The 17,329-nt window shown below is 35.9% G+C and overlaps 4 protein-coding genes across 7 annotated transcripts; 3 read left to right on the forward strand and 1 right to left on the reverse strand.

Moving 5' to 3' along the window:
* Positions 1–1,604: 1,604 nt before the first annotated feature.
* On the forward strand, positions 1,605–5,407 carry LOC100177190 (phospholipid scramblase 1-like). The gene is made up of 8 exons (XM_002131366.4): positions 1,605–1,761; positions 1,975–2,134; positions 2,418–2,495; positions 3,076–3,152; positions 3,467–3,594; positions 3,850–4,076; positions 4,413–4,471; positions 4,941–5,407. The coding sequence occupies exons 1-8, from the start codon at positions 1,744–1,746 to the stop codon at positions 4,971–4,973; spliced, it is 780 nt and encodes a 259-aa protein (XP_002131402.1). The 5' UTR covers positions 1,605–1,743; the 3' UTR covers positions 4,974–5,407.
* Positions 5,408–5,455: 48 nt separating this feature from the next.
* LOC100179531 (phospholipid scramblase 2-like) lies at positions 5,456–9,220 on the forward strand. 3 transcript variants are annotated; one of them, XM_026833601.1, is made up of 9 exons: positions 6,330–6,513; positions 6,549–6,589; positions 6,661–6,817; positions 7,035–7,112; positions 7,226–7,302; positions 7,735–7,865; positions 8,035–8,252; positions 8,471–8,529; positions 8,850–9,220. In XM_026833601.1, exons 2-9 carry the CDS (start codon positions 6,575–6,577, stop codon positions 8,880–8,882), a joined length of 768 nt encoding a protein of 255 aa, XP_026689402.1. In that variant the 5' UTR covers positions 6,330–6,513; positions 6,549–6,574; the 3' UTR covers positions 8,883–9,220. The 3 variants fall into 3 exon arrangements, with proteins under 3 accessions (XP_002131364.1, XP_026689402.1, XP_009858073.1); XM_002131328.5 differs by lacking the exons at positions 6,330–6,513; positions 6,549–6,589 and adding an exon at positions 5,456–5,600; XM_009859771.3 differs by having other exon boundaries at positions 6,330–6,589.
* Positions 9,221–10,850: 1,630 nt separating this feature from the next.
* Positions 10,851–12,186, reverse strand: LOC104265566 (kelch-like protein 24). Of its 2 annotated transcripts, XM_018811322.2 has the most exons (2): positions 11,616–12,186; positions 10,851–11,300 (listed from the first exon to the last, which is right to left on the reverse strand). In XM_018811322.2, the coding sequence occupies exons 1-2, from the start codon at positions 11,971–11,973 to the stop codon at positions 11,140–11,142; spliced, it is 519 nt and encodes a 172-aa protein (XP_018666867.1). In that variant the 5' UTR covers positions 11,974–12,186; the 3' UTR covers positions 10,851–11,139. The 2 variants fall into 2 exon arrangements, with proteins under 2 accessions (XP_018666867.1, XP_026689401.1); XM_026833600.1 differs by having other exon boundaries at positions 10,851–12,186.
* A 1,164-nt stretch (positions 12,187–13,350) lies between these two features.
* On the forward strand, positions 13,351–17,273 carry LOC100185032 (phospholipid scramblase 1-like). The gene is made up of 8 exons (XM_002126311.5): positions 13,351–13,491; positions 13,919–14,066; positions 14,505–14,582; positions 14,638–14,714; positions 15,176–15,306; positions 15,581–15,807; positions 16,708–16,766; positions 16,878–17,273. Exons 1-8 carry the CDS (start codon positions 13,477–13,479, stop codon positions 16,917–16,919), a joined length of 777 nt encoding a protein of 258 aa, XP_002126347.2. The 5' UTR covers positions 13,351–13,476; the 3' UTR covers positions 16,920–17,273.
* The last annotated feature ends 56 nt before the right edge of the window (positions 17,274–17,329 follow it).

A 17,329-nucleotide genomic window follows, 5' to 3' on the forward strand; every position in this document is an offset into this window, starting at 1 on the left:
GTTCATACATTCGTTGGGTGACAGTAGAGAGCAAGCTTGTTTAAATTAACGTGGCTTGAATGAATGAATGCCTCTTTATCCTCGCATAGCAACAGTCGTTATACCGCCGATTATCCGTTATATACATCTCGTGCATATTACCGTGTATAGCTTTGTAAGTAAGCATTTAGGGGACGATTTTTTTAATCTAGGGCTGATAGTGTAGACTGTATTTTGTAGACAACCCATAAGGAACCTCTGAGGAAATCCCTAAACCGCCCTAAATTGACGTTAAGTGTATTACCCATGGACACGCCCATATTGGTAGAAGCGTTAAGCATTGAGCCCTTTAATTAAACTCTGGCCATAGACGCATGCCCGCTAACCACTTTGCCACAGCGCCGCTAAACTTAAATACTGTATTTAATCACTCAAATATAAGTCATGCGTTTCCGCAAGCAACATGTGGCGTCTTGTGATCATGATTTTAGTAGTGTACACACACACGCAGGCATACTAGTATACTACATTTTAGTTGTTTGCAAACAATAAGAGCAACCTTTCTCCATTACACAGAGAGAATTGTACATAAGAACACACAGAGTATATAATGACGCGTATTGTAACAGCAGTGACAAGCTCTCTGGTTTCTTTTATGTTAAGTTATTTGAACGCCGCAATGTCATTACAATGTTTACACGGCTTTGTCGAACTCGTTAACGGCCTATTAATGTTTGATATATAGCTATCAGTAAAAAAACGCCAGTATAAAAAGGTGACCAATTTACAAAGTGGGTCATTAGGTTCCGTCTAAACGTACATGGGTAAGTGATTTTAGTTTTTAGTTTTAGAGTTGTTTAGTTAGTAAGTTATCACAATACTGATACGATAGTACGATAGTAGTTTCAGAGCGTGCTTATTTAGGCGCTAGCAATATCCTGTCATTCATTGTAATTCGATTTTCGTTACACCAACGTCTTTTATGCTGTGGCGTAAACAGAACCGACCTAATACAAACTAATGAGATAAGCTTTATTTTAACAAAAGAGTAAATTAGTTGTCAAGCTATTTGTACAGTATTTAACCAAAGGCGCAATTCAGTGAAGAATATCGTGCCTGGAGTAAGCTATTTCAGTCACAGTTTTCGGTTCGTGATGTATCGTCAATTTAAGTTTTCGGTGTCACGTGACTTTTCAGGGCATATCTGTGTTGTTGGGTAACGAATGTTGAGTGTTAATTTATTGATATAAAGACAGCACTGACTAATGAAACGGCAATTCCTATATATGCAAAAGTTATAATATCGATATGCTAGCTGCAATATTCGGCTTAGCAGATTAGAAACATGGGGGAAAGTAAGGAAACCCAATACTTTGAATGCGTTACTTCAAATATGTTTCTAAATTTTTAGAAGTTATAGATAGTAGATACAGCACCAGTAATTTAAGCTCAGTAAATCACGCAGCAAATGTCTTATCACGGCCTACTAGAGATATCTCTAGTAGGCCGTGGTCTTATGTACTAAAGTTGTATAAAATACCCCTAATTGTAGTTCATTTTCTGCTTCTAAAAAAAGCTTAGATTTTGCGACAACTGTTTATTCATTACCCCATGATGGCCTACATTTTATTAACGCACAGTGATCGCGTTAGACACGTGATACGCTGACTATTTGTACAGTTGCTCTTTAAATAGATCGTTAGGGAAAATCAGGGTAAACGTTTTATTACATTGTGATCAGTTGCTATAACAAGGTAAAGAATCATGCCACAGGCAGCGGCGGTGAGTTTTATTCAAACTTTTGGTTAAAATGTTTGTTAAAAAGAAACGTATAGCTATTTTGTTTAAAGTCTATGTTGGTATATTATGCTAGTGCTATACTGTACCATTACAGACTATTTGTTTATATTCATAAGAATGTTTATTGTTTAGTCACAAACACAGTTGATTTGTTTGTAATTTTTTTTTTTTTTGTAAAACGTATATTTCCTTCAGCAACCTTTGAGTCAAGCACAAGAGCCACCACAAATGGCACAACAACAGCAACAGCAATGGATGCAAATGCCCCAAAGCGTTCCTGGGTGTCCACCGGGCTTGGAATATCTTACTCAGTTAGACCAACTACTCGTGCATCAGCAAGTCGAGTTGTTTGAAGGTATTTTTTTTGTCGTTTTGAATAAATATAACTTAATTTTTTAACCTGTAGTCTTACTTTATGACCAATAAAAGCTTATACCCTCTGAAATAGGTTGTGAACTGGTAATACAATGCTAAAAGTCATAAAACAAGTTGGTTATATCCTGTTTAATGTAACCTATGTTCAAAATAAATTTATCATTCATAAATAACAAAAAGCCGCAACCGTCGCAGATGTATTAGCTGAAGAAATTATTTCGTGTGTCAGTTAATTATTATTTTTTCTGTCTATTGTATTGCAGCTTTAACAAACATTGAAACGAAGAATCGCTTCGTCCTAAAGAACGCGCTTGGTCAGCAATGTTACTACGCCTATGAAGGTATGTGATGTCAAAACACAAATATTTGAGCTTTATTTCATAGCAGTTTGCGGTTAGGGCGCGTGCGTGTTTTGAGGAATCACACTTTCATTGCTCTAATCCAGTGGTCACTATATAGCGGTATACCATGTTGTCTAATTTGTAATAATATCACCCAAAACCATCATATAGTAGGATGGGGGGAGACGGGACACCTTTAGCACATACCATCTAAATATTCTGATCGTCTTTTAAACAATTAACAACGGTCTGTGGGAGACGTGCGGATAGGATTTTATAATTCTTTAAATGTTCTTTGTTTAGTACCAAATAGGACGAGAAAATTGAATAAAAAGGTGTCCCATCTTCCCCAACCCTACTTTTGACTGAGATGTTGGGAAATTTGTCCTTTGGGTTTCCCATCTTACCCCACCCACACTGCTATATAATGAACAAATCCAGCGGCACTGTCGTTTTGCCTTGTATAACCGGCTTACTAGAGAAAGATACACAGTACCTTTAGATATATTTAGTGAGATATATCCCGACTTTTTATACTCCTTCTGTCACTGTAAGTCTGTAACCAGTTTATTTTATGCAGAATCTGAGTTATGTATGAGAATATGCTGTGGTCCAGGTCGTGGTTTCATCATGCATGTTGTTGATAACGCGGGTAGGGTAAGTCTATTCAGTTGTTTGAAAATTTCTACAAACGGTAAATAACCTTCATGTATAGTACCGCTGTGGGATAAAATTGAACACCGTTAGCGTTAAAGTCGTACATGTCTTGATCGTGTTTGGAACAATTAACAATGTTTTAAAGTCGTGAGGGTGCGGTTAACTTATACTGTAAATATTCTTTGTTTTCTACAAACGGGACGAGACAAGAAAATGAAAACATGACCCATCTTACCCCCCTACAATATTATATGCCAACGAATGAACGTGCCATCTTACCCCATAGTAATTTAATATACTATTATCTTTCACAGGAAGTACTGCGCATGACCAGGGAATTCAAATGCTGCGCAGGTTGCTGTTGGTGTGCCAATACCGACCACTGCGCTTTTAACATCACTGTCGAATCTGGAGGAACACACCTCGGAACCATTAAGCAGGCGTAAGTGTGCAATGTCACGTATGTTTGTTTAAATAGGTTCAGTAACGGCTGTTTTGTGTAGGAATAGGTACAGTTAAGGTTTTTTTACATGAGTTTTGCAGCTACGCTTTTATTAGACACTTTTGCTTAAGTACCATTTACCCGTAGTGTGTATAACGACTGTCGTTTGCTGCTTCTCTTATGTTAATTAACCTGATCTCCGTTACTGTATTAAGATAGTTACCTAAAAATTATGTAATGTTATGTTTATCACAGACAATCGTGTTGGATACCAAACTACCATATCCTTGATGAAACTAACAAAGAAATCTTTAAAATCGAGGGCCCGTGCTGTATCTGTCAAGGTGCATGCTGTACTTGTGATTTTCCTTTTCACATAAAAACAGCTGATGGAGCGGAGTCTGTAATCGGTAGTGTGACGAAACAATGGTCAGGTCTGGGCAAGGAAATGTTCACGGATGCTACCAACTTCTCAGTTACTTGTAAGTAAGGATACATGACACCCTGATGGGTAATTTCATCGGTGTTTAAACTGTATATACAGGTGGCGTAAGAAAGGACGCGTTTTTTATTCTTCTATGTTTTGTCTTGTTTGACTGTAAACAAAGAAGAATTACAGAATTATATAACCTTATTCTCACGGCTTTTAAAGAGCGTTATTAATTGTGAAACACAATCTGATAAATACGAAATTTAGGTGCTAACGATACCCCGCGGTATACTATATATGCTTTATAAAGCGTTTCTCTTCCCCATCTGTCCAAAAACCTACTGTACATAATTAGCATTGTCATTATTTGTTTTCTATTTTTTTATAGTTCCCAAGGACCTTGACGTAAAAATGAAGGCGGTTTTGCTGGGCGCAACATTTCTTATCGTAAGTAGTTCCCTATAACTGAAATATACACAATTATACTTTCACATGTTAACAACCGTCGTTGTTTTTTTACTTCCTGCCCGCCTCAATCGAATTGTCGGACAAAGCTTTATCCAGTACCTAGTATTTTATTGAGTACCACTCGGTCACGTGAGATACGTCATGCGTAGCTGTCACACTTCACTGAACACTTGCGACAGCCACGTGATATTTTCATTGCTTGAATGATTTCAATTGAGGCGTCCCGGAAATTTTCAATTGAAGCGTGAGGAAAACCACCCAACATTCATGCCCTCTCACAGACTTCCTGGTCGTATTTTGAACAATTAACAACGTTTTTTAGAGAGCCAAGGAAACGTTTTTTTAATTGTTTGAACATTCTTTGTTTACTACCAAATTTAACGTAAAAATAAGATGAAAACATTTCCCATTTTACCCCACCCTGCTATTTAACATTTTCTTGTTTCAGGACATCATGTTCTTTGAGAAAAACAACAATTAGTTCGAAGATCGGCATAATTCATCTATCTCTACGCCTTTATTTTAGTATACAAACAAATTGCATTTACAATTACATACCTAAGCAACAAACTGTAAATTTTAAAGGGACCGCTTACATGTTAAAAGATTCGTTACACTAAGATATGGTTTAATGATTATATTCATTATATTATGTGTTATTATTTAGTAGTCTGTCTCAAAAATAGCGTAGTAGTGTTACGACGTCTTCGATTCAAATGTCTCGTATGTGTAATTTAATTAAGTATTGCGCAATTCATTTTCCACCAATTGCCCTGAAACGCAACAATGAATATGAATATTGTTACCATTTTTTGTTTTACATCCTGTATAACTGTAGTATGTACATAAATACAGCCGAGAGTATCGTTGTTAACGTTTTAAGGCGGTTTGTGAATAAAGAACTTATTTATACAATGGTCCAGAAAAAACGCTATTGTTGGTAGCGTTATGACAAACGCTTCGTTGCGGATAAAAGTGCGTCACGCTGTTGCCTCATTCTACGTTGCAGACTATAGGCTTGGTTAGTAACAGGAGTACTGTACTATTTATAACCACTTGAACCAAGGCGTTGGTTTCTAAAAACGAGGAAATGGAAGCACAAGGAAAAGTAGGTTAACTCATATTATGTGTTGTATAACATGGTTTTTGTTTAATATTGTAATTCTGTGTATCGGTTATAGAAAGTTAAGTCATAGTACACTGTTGTGGTGGTGATTTTATTTTGAAAGATGTTTATAGTTACTGTACACAGACATAGCTACTGTTTTCACAGCCCTTAGGGCACTGGTTCGTTGATATACTACTTATTTCGCGTCAACAATGTAGATAGTGAATACTGTAATTGGTTAATGGCAGCGGTATATAGGTAAGAGTTCTAAACTGACCATACGTGGTTCATGCATATTTTATACAGCTATACTCTCCTATTACCTGAGAGTGCGTAGTTGTTGCGGTGTAAATAAGCAATAGTTAAAACAAACAGACAGGAATGTATATATAGTGGGGTCGGGTGGGGAAGATGGGACACATTTAGCACATATAATATTCAAGCATAGTTTAATAATACAACACTTCTTTATTAAACTATGATCCAAGTATCCTGATCGTGTTTTAAACACGTAACAACAGTCTATAGGAGTCGCGGGGATATAGTTTTATAATTATTTGAATGTTCTTTGTTTACTGTTAAATGGGACGAGAAAATACAGTTAAAAGGTGTCCGATCTTCCCCTACCCTACTTTATTACTTTTAACCTGTAGGCAAATGTTTATGTTTTCGATTACTGTTGCGTTACTATGAGTATGTGCAGAGGTAAGGCTATTACAGTTTTTGTTACTGCCCTAGCAAGAAACCAGGCCTGTTGAGACAGCTATGAAATTTGAAACCGTAAGAAACACAGGATAGCTTCATGGACAATACATTCTTAAATCGAACGTTATCACAAGGACTTTCATTCGTACAACAGTAACTGTAAGGGGCTTTATTAAAGCAAAGTCTTGGATTCTCTCTCTGTCTTTAGTTAAGCAAAGTATTTGAGTCTCTCTACAGCTTTAGTTAAGCAAAGTCTTGGAGCTCAGAGTATGAATATCCATCCAGTACGTACAAAAAGGATTTAATAAATATATGTATGAAAAAATATAGCTTTTAAACTAACATTTTACTTTAGATGCAGCAGCCCTTTTCTGGTCAAGCATTACCAGGGCAACCGCAACCAGCAGTATGGATGCAAGCGCCTCAAAGTATACCTGGGTGCCCACCTGGTTTGGAATATCTGACACAGCTTGACCAATTGCTCGTTCACCAAAAAGTTGAGCTTTTTGAAGGTAAGAAATGCTTACTCTATTTATGTTGTGTTTTTTCTGGGCTGGAATGCGTTTTGTAGTAAGTTGGGGTAAAATGGTCTGTGCTTTTTATCATTTAGTACTAAACTAAAAAATGTTACAAAATTTAGAGAATGTGGGTATTATGTGCTAAAGTTATCCATTTTACTCCATAGTACTATAATATGAACTAAACATTAAATCTCTTTCTATTTTTTAGTGCTGACCAATATTGAGACGCAGAACCGATTCGTGGTAAAAAATGCATTGGGACAGCAGTGCTACTACGCGTACGAAGGTAGGTGTGCGTTTATCCTCATTGCTACCAGCGGTGCTATTACCCGTACAAACGTAGGCGTTTATCCTCATTGAGTCATAATGTATGTCGTGAATTGTTGATAATATTCGCAGAATCTGACTTCTGTATGCGCGTATGCTGCGGCCCACACCGTGGATTCATGATGCATATTGTAGACAACGCAGGCAATGTAAGTAACCGGTGTTTAAACAAATATATAGTAGGTTGGGGTGAGATGAGACACTTTTTTTTCGTCAAACTTGGTAGTAAACAAAGAGCATTCAAAAAAGTATATAGCCGTAGATTCCCCACGACTTTCATAAACCGTTGTCAATTGTTTAAAACACGGTCAGAATATTTGGATTTATGTGCTGAAAGTGTACCATCTTACCCCGCAGTACTCTAAATACAGTAGTTGGGGTAGGGTATACAGACTATATTATGTTTGGGGTAAGATACCCCTTTTATATTATTTTCTAATTTTAGTATAGTAAACAAACAACATTTACAAAACTGCATAACCGTATCCCCACGACTCTAAAAGTGCGCTGTTATTGCTTAAAAACACGATTAGAACATATGGAATGTTTGTGTTAACGATATCCATCTTATATATCAACAGGAAGTTATTCGGATGAACCGTGAGTTTAAATGTTGTGCTGGATGTTGTTGGTGCGCAAACTCTGATTGCTGTTCATACAGCATTAACGTTGAGTCACCTGTTGGTACACCGTTGGGAACCATAAGACAATCGTAAGTATATGAAAATTTGGTACAATTTGCGGCAAAATTAAAAAAAAAACTAAATTTGCAGAATTTCTAGAAAAAAAAATAAAATATGGAAAATTTGTTAAAACTCGAATTTTCAAAATCAAACTTTATATACCAGCTTATCGTTAAATACCGAAAATACACTTAACAGACAATCGTGCTGGGTTCCTATGTATGAGATCCTTGACGCAAACGAGCAAAAAGTTTTTGATATTGAGGGCCCATGCTGTGTGTGTCCAGGCCCCTGCTGTACATGCGACTTCCCGTTTGAGATCAAATCCAACTCTGTCTCCATCGGCAGTGTAACTAAGCAGTACTCTGGCTTTGCAAAAGAAATGGTGACAAACGCAACGAACTTCTCAGTGACCTGTAAGTAAACTGCTTTTATTCCCTTTTTCTAGTCCCATTTATAGTAGTAAACAAAGGAAATTTACAGAACTATATAACCGTAGACCACGAATCTAAAATAACGTTGTTAATTGTTCAAAATTTGCCCAAAAAATATGGGATTTAGGTGCTAACAGTATCCCACCAAACCCAATTTCGTATTATACACAAAGCTTTTGTAAAACTAACCGTGTTTGCAGTTCCCAAAGACCTGGATGTAAAAATGAAGGCTGTCCTTCTCGGAGCAACATTCCTTATTGTAAGTTTATATTTAACTTTCGCTTTGATTACATGTTTACGTTTTACAAATACCCAGCAATCATATTAAGTATTAACTCCTATGTAGCAAATATAAAGAATAGGAGGGTGGGGCAAGATGGTTTGTGTTTTCATACTCTTTCCTCTTTCTATTTGGTTGTAAACAAAAAATATTTACAAAATTATGCAACCGTAGCCGTGCGGCTCTAAAATAGCATTGTTAATTGTTCAAAAGCCGGTCAGGAAATATGTGATTTAGATGCTATGGTATCTATCGGACCCCACAGTAATATAAATATGATAATATGATATATTTGACAGGATATGATGTTCTTTGAACAAAACCAGAACTAGAACGGTAATGGTGTCATCGGATGTAAATATTCTAGAGTTATAATGTGGATCGAGTATTATTGTGTGTTTGTACAATTTTGTAATGATAGTTTTTCATAATCAGGTTAACTGTAAAATACATTGCATTAGATAATATTTGTTATTGTACTTCACATTAAGATTGTATATAAGTTTCTGGTATTATATCGCAGCAATTGTTTATTATTATTTAATGTATCTATACATTTATAATTAATGAATAAAACAATTAACAATAACTAATAAGAGCTTTAATTTGGCGACCTGAAAATGCAACTTTCTTTTGATAAGATTTTATAACTTCAATAAAATAACTATATGAAAAAACGTTGTATTTGCACTGCGTATATAAGTTCAGAAGAGGCTAAAACCACATGTGTTAGGTTTATTTAGGCCATAATGACGCCTTTTAAAAGAATTCCATACAATGGGACAAGGTGCAGACCGAATAACTTGTATTGTGCTCAAACAATAAAGAGTTCGTTCGTCGCCATGACGAACTCTGTTGTTTTTCACAACAGCACGATCAATCACGTACAGATCACGTGATACGTCATTACCTACTCACGTGATGCGTCATTCTCTACTCACGTGATACGTAATTACCTAATCACGTGATACGTCATATTTTACCCACGTGACCACGTAACGATCGACGCACGCAAAGTACCTCGTCATATAAAATTATTACGAGACCTATAACATAGTAAAATATGTACGGCATTAGCATTTTAAAAGGTATGTCAAATATGCATTGCTTTATTTATGGGCTTCCAGAATAAAACTGGGAACATTGACACTTTCCATACAACATACTGATTTCTTATTTTATTCCTATAGTATAGCCTAACTTTTCTTTCTATTTGATGATATAACCTATAGGCCTATAGCACACTGTACGTGTTTTGCTAGCATATGACGTCATAATGGTGGCACGTGATTTTATTCTTTGTAAATAATTTGCAGCTTGTCGTACCCAAAGTTAGTATAGACTTTGGTCGTACCCAACGTCGTACCCATCTTTGGTCGTACCCAAAAACACATGCGTTGTGTACTGAGACCGTTATAACGCGGATGTTCTGTTTCATGTACACCTCATCATGCCAGCTTACGAGTTATGTGTATAATACTCTGTAGGTAATCATGTATAATACTCTGTAGGTAATTATTTTGTTTGGATTTTATATATTTTTATTCATGTATGGCTGATAATTTGGACAACCCGAGAGTGACCACTGGGTTGGAGCAATTGCCGTTAAGTGTCTTGCGTGGAAGGACACATACGTCCACAACGGTGGCAGCGACGAGCCTTGAACCCATTACACCTCTGGGTTAGAGACAGAAGCGCTAACCACTTTTCCACGACGCCGGAAGATACCGTAACATTTTGTTCTTGTATAAAAATCTAAATTTAAACTTGTAGATATAGCATCCCGCTAACGTCTATATGTACAAGTGGTGTTGGACTTATACGGAGTCATTTACTCCAACCAGCGATCTAATTTTTTTCACCTGCTGGGTTTTAAGGTATTTTTATTCTAAAGATTTTATTTTAATTTTTTTTATTTTAAAGATTTTTTGTTATTGACATATTTGTATTCTCTTTTAATATATGTGTGTGCAAATAAGTTGCTTGCTGTAGTATCAATAAACCACACTGGGACTATAGTACGCAAATTATTTAACAGCATGCTTTCATTACTTATACAATCTATTCGATAATAACATAAATGTCATCAAATTGCTTGAATATTTTCATATCGATATAACAGTGGTTTGTATTTCCGCTATATTGCATTACCAATTATATCCTATTGCATGTATATATATACAAAATGAAGTTAAAACAAAACAGTGCTGATCGATACATATATATTAGACTCTGGGTTGAACTATGCGGGAGAATATTGCAACAGTATATCACAGTGTGTAATGCCTAAAATAAAGGAAATAGTAGGCTGGAGGAGATAAGACACTTTTTATACTGTTTTTCGTGTCTTTTGGTAGTAAACAAAGAAAACTCAAAGAATTATAAAATCGTATTCCCTTTGACACCCATAGACCGTTGTTAATTGTTTAAAACACGATCAAGTTGTTTAGATATTATGTGCTAAAGGTGTCCCCTCTTCACCGTACTGTTAAGTTGAAAAGTCAAGTGCATTAAATGAAGTTAAAAATCAAGTGCATTAAATGAAGTTAAAAATCAAGTGCATTAAATGAAGTTAAAAATCAAGTGTTTTTATCGCTGCGACTCCTCGATGTTCGACCATTCTGGCAGCGGTTCACCACACAATGTTTTTGTTACACGAGTGACACGAGAATCACCAACATTTTTAAACTCAATTTTAAGTCGACCTTCTTCTGTATTATACTTTAGGTTCTCTGCTCCGAAAGCGTTATCTGTCAGAAATTTAATAAGCTCTGGAATATAAGTTTTTCTTGTTTCCCAACAAAAGTTTACCCAAGTTTCAATGGCTGCAGTGCAATCCTCAATTTCACTTTCGCTGTTTAATTTTATATCTAACACTTCTTTTACACGATCATAGCTGAGGGATTGGAATACTGGATCCGAGAAGTTGCGGCCAATAAATCGGTCACAAGCGGTTACTAAACCGACAGCATAGTGCACCCCTTGCTCGCGAAATAATGTGACATTTTCACAAGTAATATTATTCGTGATGAAGTCAACCACATTATTTTTCATTCCATCTATACCAAAGTAATCCGACCATTGCAGAAGACCCCAGACATTTTCTTCCGTAATTTTCACGTTACCAGTGTACATAAAATGAATTAGAGTCTTTAAGACTTCCACATCGACATCATTTAATTTGACCTCCTGATTCCTGCCTTCTGTAGTATTTTTACTATTGCAAAGACCTTTAAAATAACCTGAAGCAGCTTCCAGCACCTGACGATGAACATGGAATACGGTTTCTTTTACTTTCAATTGAAACACATCCTCATAGTTACAGATTTCTAAAGGTCGTTCCTCTGCGTATGATTTAATGCTCAATTTAAATGTACAGGTCTCCGGACTGGAACTTCCGGAGACCTGTAGGCTCATGTCCATTGTTTCGTTCCACACTATTAGAAAGGTTGAATTGCTTTCGCTCGAAGCGAACTACAAGTAGAAACCACGTATTGACACTGATATTGGCGTAGTAGTTAAATCGTGTCCTACTATATGTATTGAAATTTTTTTTGTGTTACCTTTTTATTCTATTGTCTCGTTCCAGTTGGTATAGTATAAACGAAGAACATTCAAAGAAATATAAAACCGTACCGTCACCCGATATCCTGATCGTGTTTCAAACAATTAACAACCTTCTATGGTGGGAGTCGTGAGGTTACAGTTTTATAATTCTAAATTAAAATGTTTACCACCTAATGGGACAGAAAAATAGAATGAAAGGGTGTCTCAACTTTCCCAACCCTATACCATATTTGTATTTTGGAGAAGTACACTCAGAAAAACATTGGGTAGAAAATTAGGTAACTTTTGGGTAGTGTTGTTTATATTATATTGGGTGACCCTCCCAAGGTACCCAATATATATTCATTGGGTAAAAACAGACATTATACCCAACAATTTTGGGTGACCCCCTAAGGTACCCAATATCTAGATTGGGTATAAACAATAAGTACCCAAAAACTATGAATTTGGGTGGGCGTTAATTTTACCCAAATGATTTGGGTATCCACTACCCAAAATACAAGACTTGGGTGACCCCCCCAAGCAACCCAAGTATACCCGATCTTTTTGGGTACTAGTAACCAATATTTTTCTGAGTGTAGTACTACGACACAATATTCGAAGTAATGTCATATAGCAACCACAAAAGAATCTTTAAACTTGTTGGCCCGTGGCGCTGCAATCTATAAAGTTGAACTCTTACACACAAGTAAAACATAGCTTTTATTTAGCAGACCATGTGGCGACCTCGCCCGTTTAAACAAGTCACTTCATTGTTCTTCAACAATAAACCGGTCGTTTCAATAGTTGGTTTTATTTGATTTACCATCCATGTTTGATTGTGCTAATAATAGAAAGGTATATACGAAGGAAGCATAATGCTGTTTTATATAAGAGGCAGCAATGCAGGGTTTTTGCTCGAATTCTGTTTTCTTGTTCCAATCTGGCCAAGAAATGCTCTCAGAAAAAGAAACACACACACTTCAAAACATGTGAAAAGCGCATGTTATTACCGATTGGTGTATTTTTTCCATTAAAGGAGCTTTGAATGTGACTTGAATTTGCTAATAATAAGAAAAAGATAATAAGAAAAGCGTATGATTATATAATCTAATATCGGTGCCTCAAAATCGGTACATTAACTGTTTAAACGCAAGCGTCTTTTTCACATACGCCGAAAAGTGTAGTCAAGAGAAACAAAAAAACAGAACCTGACTAGTAAAACAGCCTTTTACGTGAAGCTAAGCATACAAAACGTTCACGCACACCTGCGCGCGAGCCAGACACGCTGTCGCAGTTCGTTAGTGTGTATGCGTTGTAGCATACAGTTGCTGTGTTACCATATCCATTATACCAAGGACAGTACGACGCTATACAGTAATGGCTCATACTCAAGTAAGCACTTATATATATATTTGTATATGTACTTAAAATGGTGTTTTTTTCGTTAAATATTAATGTTAGAGTAATATAATCGATTTTTTATAAAATAAACATATTCAAGTAATTTAGTAGTTTTTGTAAAATGTAAAGTATAGCATGGGGAAAGATGGGACACCTTTAGAACATAATATCAAAGTATCCTGTTTGTGTTTTAAACAATTAACAGTGGTCTATGGGAGTCGTAAGGATACAGTTTAATATTTTCTTGAATGTTCTTTGTTTTCTCCAAATTGAGACAATAAAAAAAGGATGAAGGTGTCATATCCCCCCCCACAACTATATGCATTTTACAACAAAAACTACTAAGTTACTCTAACATGGGGTTTTAAAACGGATTATACTGAATGCAATCGTATTTTAGTTTATTTTTTTGTATCAGCAACCATCTTTCGGTACTATATACGATGCAAGGCCCAAAACTCAATGGATGGAAATGCCAGCTTCGGTTCCAGGTTGCCCACCTGGCCTTGAATATTTAACTCAGCTGGATCAAGTTTTGATTCAGCAACAAGTCGAAATATTTGAAGGCAAGTTAATACTAGGAAAGTTGAATTAGCAACGGTGTACTTAGTATAGTAGTAGGGTGGGGAAGATAGGGCACTATTTTTCGTCCATTATCTCGTTCTATTTGATAAATAAAAAACATTAAAAGAATTATAAAACCGTATCCTAACGACTCCCACAGACCGTTGTTAATTGTTTAAAACACGATCAGGATTTTGGATATTATGTGCGAATAGTTTCCCGACTTCCCCCACCCTGCTATATATACATTCTTGTATGAAATGGTAAATGTTTTCATACTCATTAATTGTTCGTTTCGTTGGTAAACACAGAATATTTATGTAAATTCATCCACGAGACTTTAGTGCGTTGTTAACTGTTTAAAAGACGACCAGGAAATATGGGATATTATGTGCAAGAACTATCAATCTTACCACACATTACTATAATGTATTCATTAGCAATGACGGACATTGAAACAAAGAACAGATACGCCATCAAGAATACTCTGGGGCAGCAGTGTTACTTTGCAAAAGAAGGTATGAATGTTAAAATACTAGCGTCATATTACTGAGTGTGTGGTTTGTTTTATAGAGTCGAGTCTGTTTCAAAGGCTCTGTTGTGGAACCGGGCGTGGCTTTGAAATAAAAGTAACCAACAACGCGGGTCAGGTAAGTACAGTAGAGCAACTATACCAATTGTTAACACTAATTCTCGCAAAGAAGCCGCACACAGGGTAGATAACATGAGGTTTATTTATCTCTTCAAATAAGCTTACGAAAATCAGATAATTATAATAGAGAGGGGCATAACCTACTAAAGATTGGAAAATTAGCAACAAAATGACGGTCGTTAAAAACAAGGTACGGTAAAAACTAATTTAAAAAGCAAATAAAGGCGTGGCTGCTAAACTCATACGAAAAGTGAATGAATGAATGAATGAATGAAACTTACTTTATCCTCGCGTGGCCGGAAAACGACAGTCGTTATCACACGGGTTTAACACCTCGTGCCAGCTTACGAGTTGCCATGTATGTTACTTTGTGTACGTGGCACATACGCCATACACACAAAGATAACCCTATATTTACCTACCTATAGTAGATAGAGTTAAACTTCCGTTATTTCGCAGGAAGTTATGAGAATGAGACGCAAGTTTAAATGTTGTGCAGGATGCTGCTGGTGCGCCAACAGCGACACATGCGCTTTCTATTTAGAAGTGGAATCACCAACTGGAACATTTATCGGCGGCGTGAGGCAATCGTAAGATTACAAAGTGATTTTAAACAGTTCATTGCAGTGAATTGCCTTTTTGCATGGCAACCTTCTTGCGTGTAATACTCGCATGTTTACTCGGAGTAACTTCACGAGTGCGTCGAATCGCTATTTGTAAGAGGGGTACATGTAATTTTGTAGGTGATTGTTTCTATATTAACTGACAATGTAGTGATCACTGGGTTGTGCAATTGCTGTTACGTTTTCTGCCCAGGGACACATACATTGGTAGCAGAAATGTATTTGATTTTATATTTTACAGGCAATCATGTTGGTACCCTATGTATCAAGTGATAGATGCTAACGAACGTCCGGTGTTTAATATTGATGGGCCATGTTGTCCGTGTTCTGGGCCATGCTGCACAAGCGACAACGATTTCTTGGTTACAACATCTGACGGTGCAGTCACACAAGTTGGTAAAATAACAAGAGAATACGCGGGCTTAATGAAAGAGGCTTTTACGGATGCTACTAACTTTGCTGTGACGTGTAAGTGCGTTAATCTGTGCAGAAATAATTGTGTCAAACTTACATAAGCGTTTATAAGCCACGTAGTATAAAAAGTGACTGTTTTTTGTCACAGACTGCCTGTTTGCATTTTCTTTCGAGGAAAATGAAATATTTTAACATGTAAAAACAAAGTTAGCTTTTTTTACACAATTCCGTAGTTTTTATATAACAAATTATATAACAATTATAAAAACGAGTTTTGTTTGCGAAGACACTTACTTTGCGTTTATCTAACTTTTTATCGCTTTGTCGGCACTTTTTATACGACTTATATGACTCATTTTGAATCTCTTGGGAAAACATATATAAAAAACATAAAATCGGACTATGAAATTTCAGTAAATCCCGTTGTCCTATATTCAAAGCAATTATATTAAAATGACTAGTATTAAAGTATTTAGAAAATAAGTATATGGGGTAAGATAAATACCGAGTTTTAACAATTTACAACGTCTTTTAGGGTCGTAAAGATACGGTTATAAATCTATAAACGATTTTTCGTTATCTCCAAACGGGACGATAAAAAGAAAGAAAGTATGAAAGTACCCTACCCCAAGAAAGTACCCTAACCCAACCTAATACATAGTAGCATTGGAAAAGACGGGACACCTTTAACATATAATATCCAAATATCTTGATCGTGTTTTAAGCAATTAACAACGGTCTATGGGAGTCGTGAGGAAACAGTTTATAATTCTTTATATGTTCTTTGTTTGCTATTACCAAATGGGACGAAAAAAAAAACACAATAAAAAGGATTCCCATCTTTGCCCACCCTACCATATATTTTAAATTCTGTTCGTTTCAAACTCTACATAGGTTTTTATTATACTTTATGTTGTAATAGTTCCAAATGAATTCTATTAAATTTGTTTTCAGTTCCAATGGACCTTGATGTGAGAATGAAAGCTGTTCTTATGGGTGCAACGCTATTGATTGTAAGTGGGTGTAAATGTGCGTTTCTATTGTATAAAGCTACGTTAATCAAGATTTACATTAGTTTATTTCATCAACAACAATGTATTGTGATTTATTATGTTGTTGTACAGGATTTCATGTATTACGAAACGGATAAGAATAACGATTCGTAAGCGGAAGTTGCTTTGTACACGTTTCTAAAGAAAACCCAAAGAAGCGGTTCTTTGTTAAAGACTTTGGTGCATTTCAAGCACGGTTTCTGATTTGAAAAAGTGTATATTACTGTGGGGTAAGATGGATACAGCACATGATATCTCATGTTCCCATAACTCGTTTTTAACAATCGACCATACTCATTCAGAGTCGTAAGGATACAGTTATATAATTCTGTAAATATCCTAATTTACCAAACGGGACGGTAAAACAAAATGAAAACATAAACCATCTTACCCTTACTTTCTATAGATAGTATATGTAACTTGCACAGACATTACGAAATTACATTAATAAATCTGCAATGCAAAACTTTTTAAAATATACTTTTTTTTCGCCGCCATTAAACTGCTGGCCTAGCATTATAACA

This window comes from Ciona intestinalis, chromosome 3, assembly GCF_000224145.3.
Source record: "Ciona intestinalis chromosome 3, KH, whole genome shotgun sequence".
NCBI classification, from domain to species: Eukaryota; Metazoa; Chordata; class Ascidiacea; order Phlebobranchia; family Cionidae; genus Ciona; species Ciona intestinalis.

Excerpts from the sequence above, each read along its gene's own strand:
- LOC104265566 (XM_026833600.1), bottom strand. The coding sequence starts at position 11,973 with ATGGACATGAGCCTACAGGTCTCCGGAAGTTCCAGTCCGGAGACCTGT.
- LOC100177190 (XM_002131366.4), top strand. Across the intron at positions 3,595-3,849 it reads CTCGGAACCATTAAGCAGGC|ACAATCGTGTTGGATACCAA; the intron begins GTAAGTGTGCAA and ends TGTTTATCACAG. Across the intron at positions 4,472-4,940 it reads TGGGCGCAACATTTCTTATC|GACATCATGTTCTTTGAGAA; the intron begins GTAAGTAGTTCC and ends TTCTTGTTTCAG.
- LOC100179531 (XM_002131328.5), top strand. Across the intron at positions 7,303-7,734 it reads TTGTAGACAACGCAGGCAAT|GAAGTTATTCGGATGAACCG; the intron begins GTAAGTAACCGG and ends ATATATCAACAG. Across the intron at positions 7,866-8,034 it reads TTGGGAACCATAAGACAATC|ACAATCGTGCTGGGTTCCTA; the intron begins GTAAGTATATGA and ends TACACTTAACAG.
- LOC100185032 (XM_002126311.5), top strand. Across the intron at positions 15,307-15,580 it reads ATCGGCGGCGTGAGGCAATC|GCAATCATGTTGGTACCCTA; the intron begins GTAAGATTACAA and ends TATATTTTACAG. Across the intron at positions 15,808-16,707 it reads TACTAACTTTGCTGTGACGT|TTCCAATGGACCTTGATGTG; the intron begins GTAAGTGCGTTA and ends ATTTGTTTTCAG.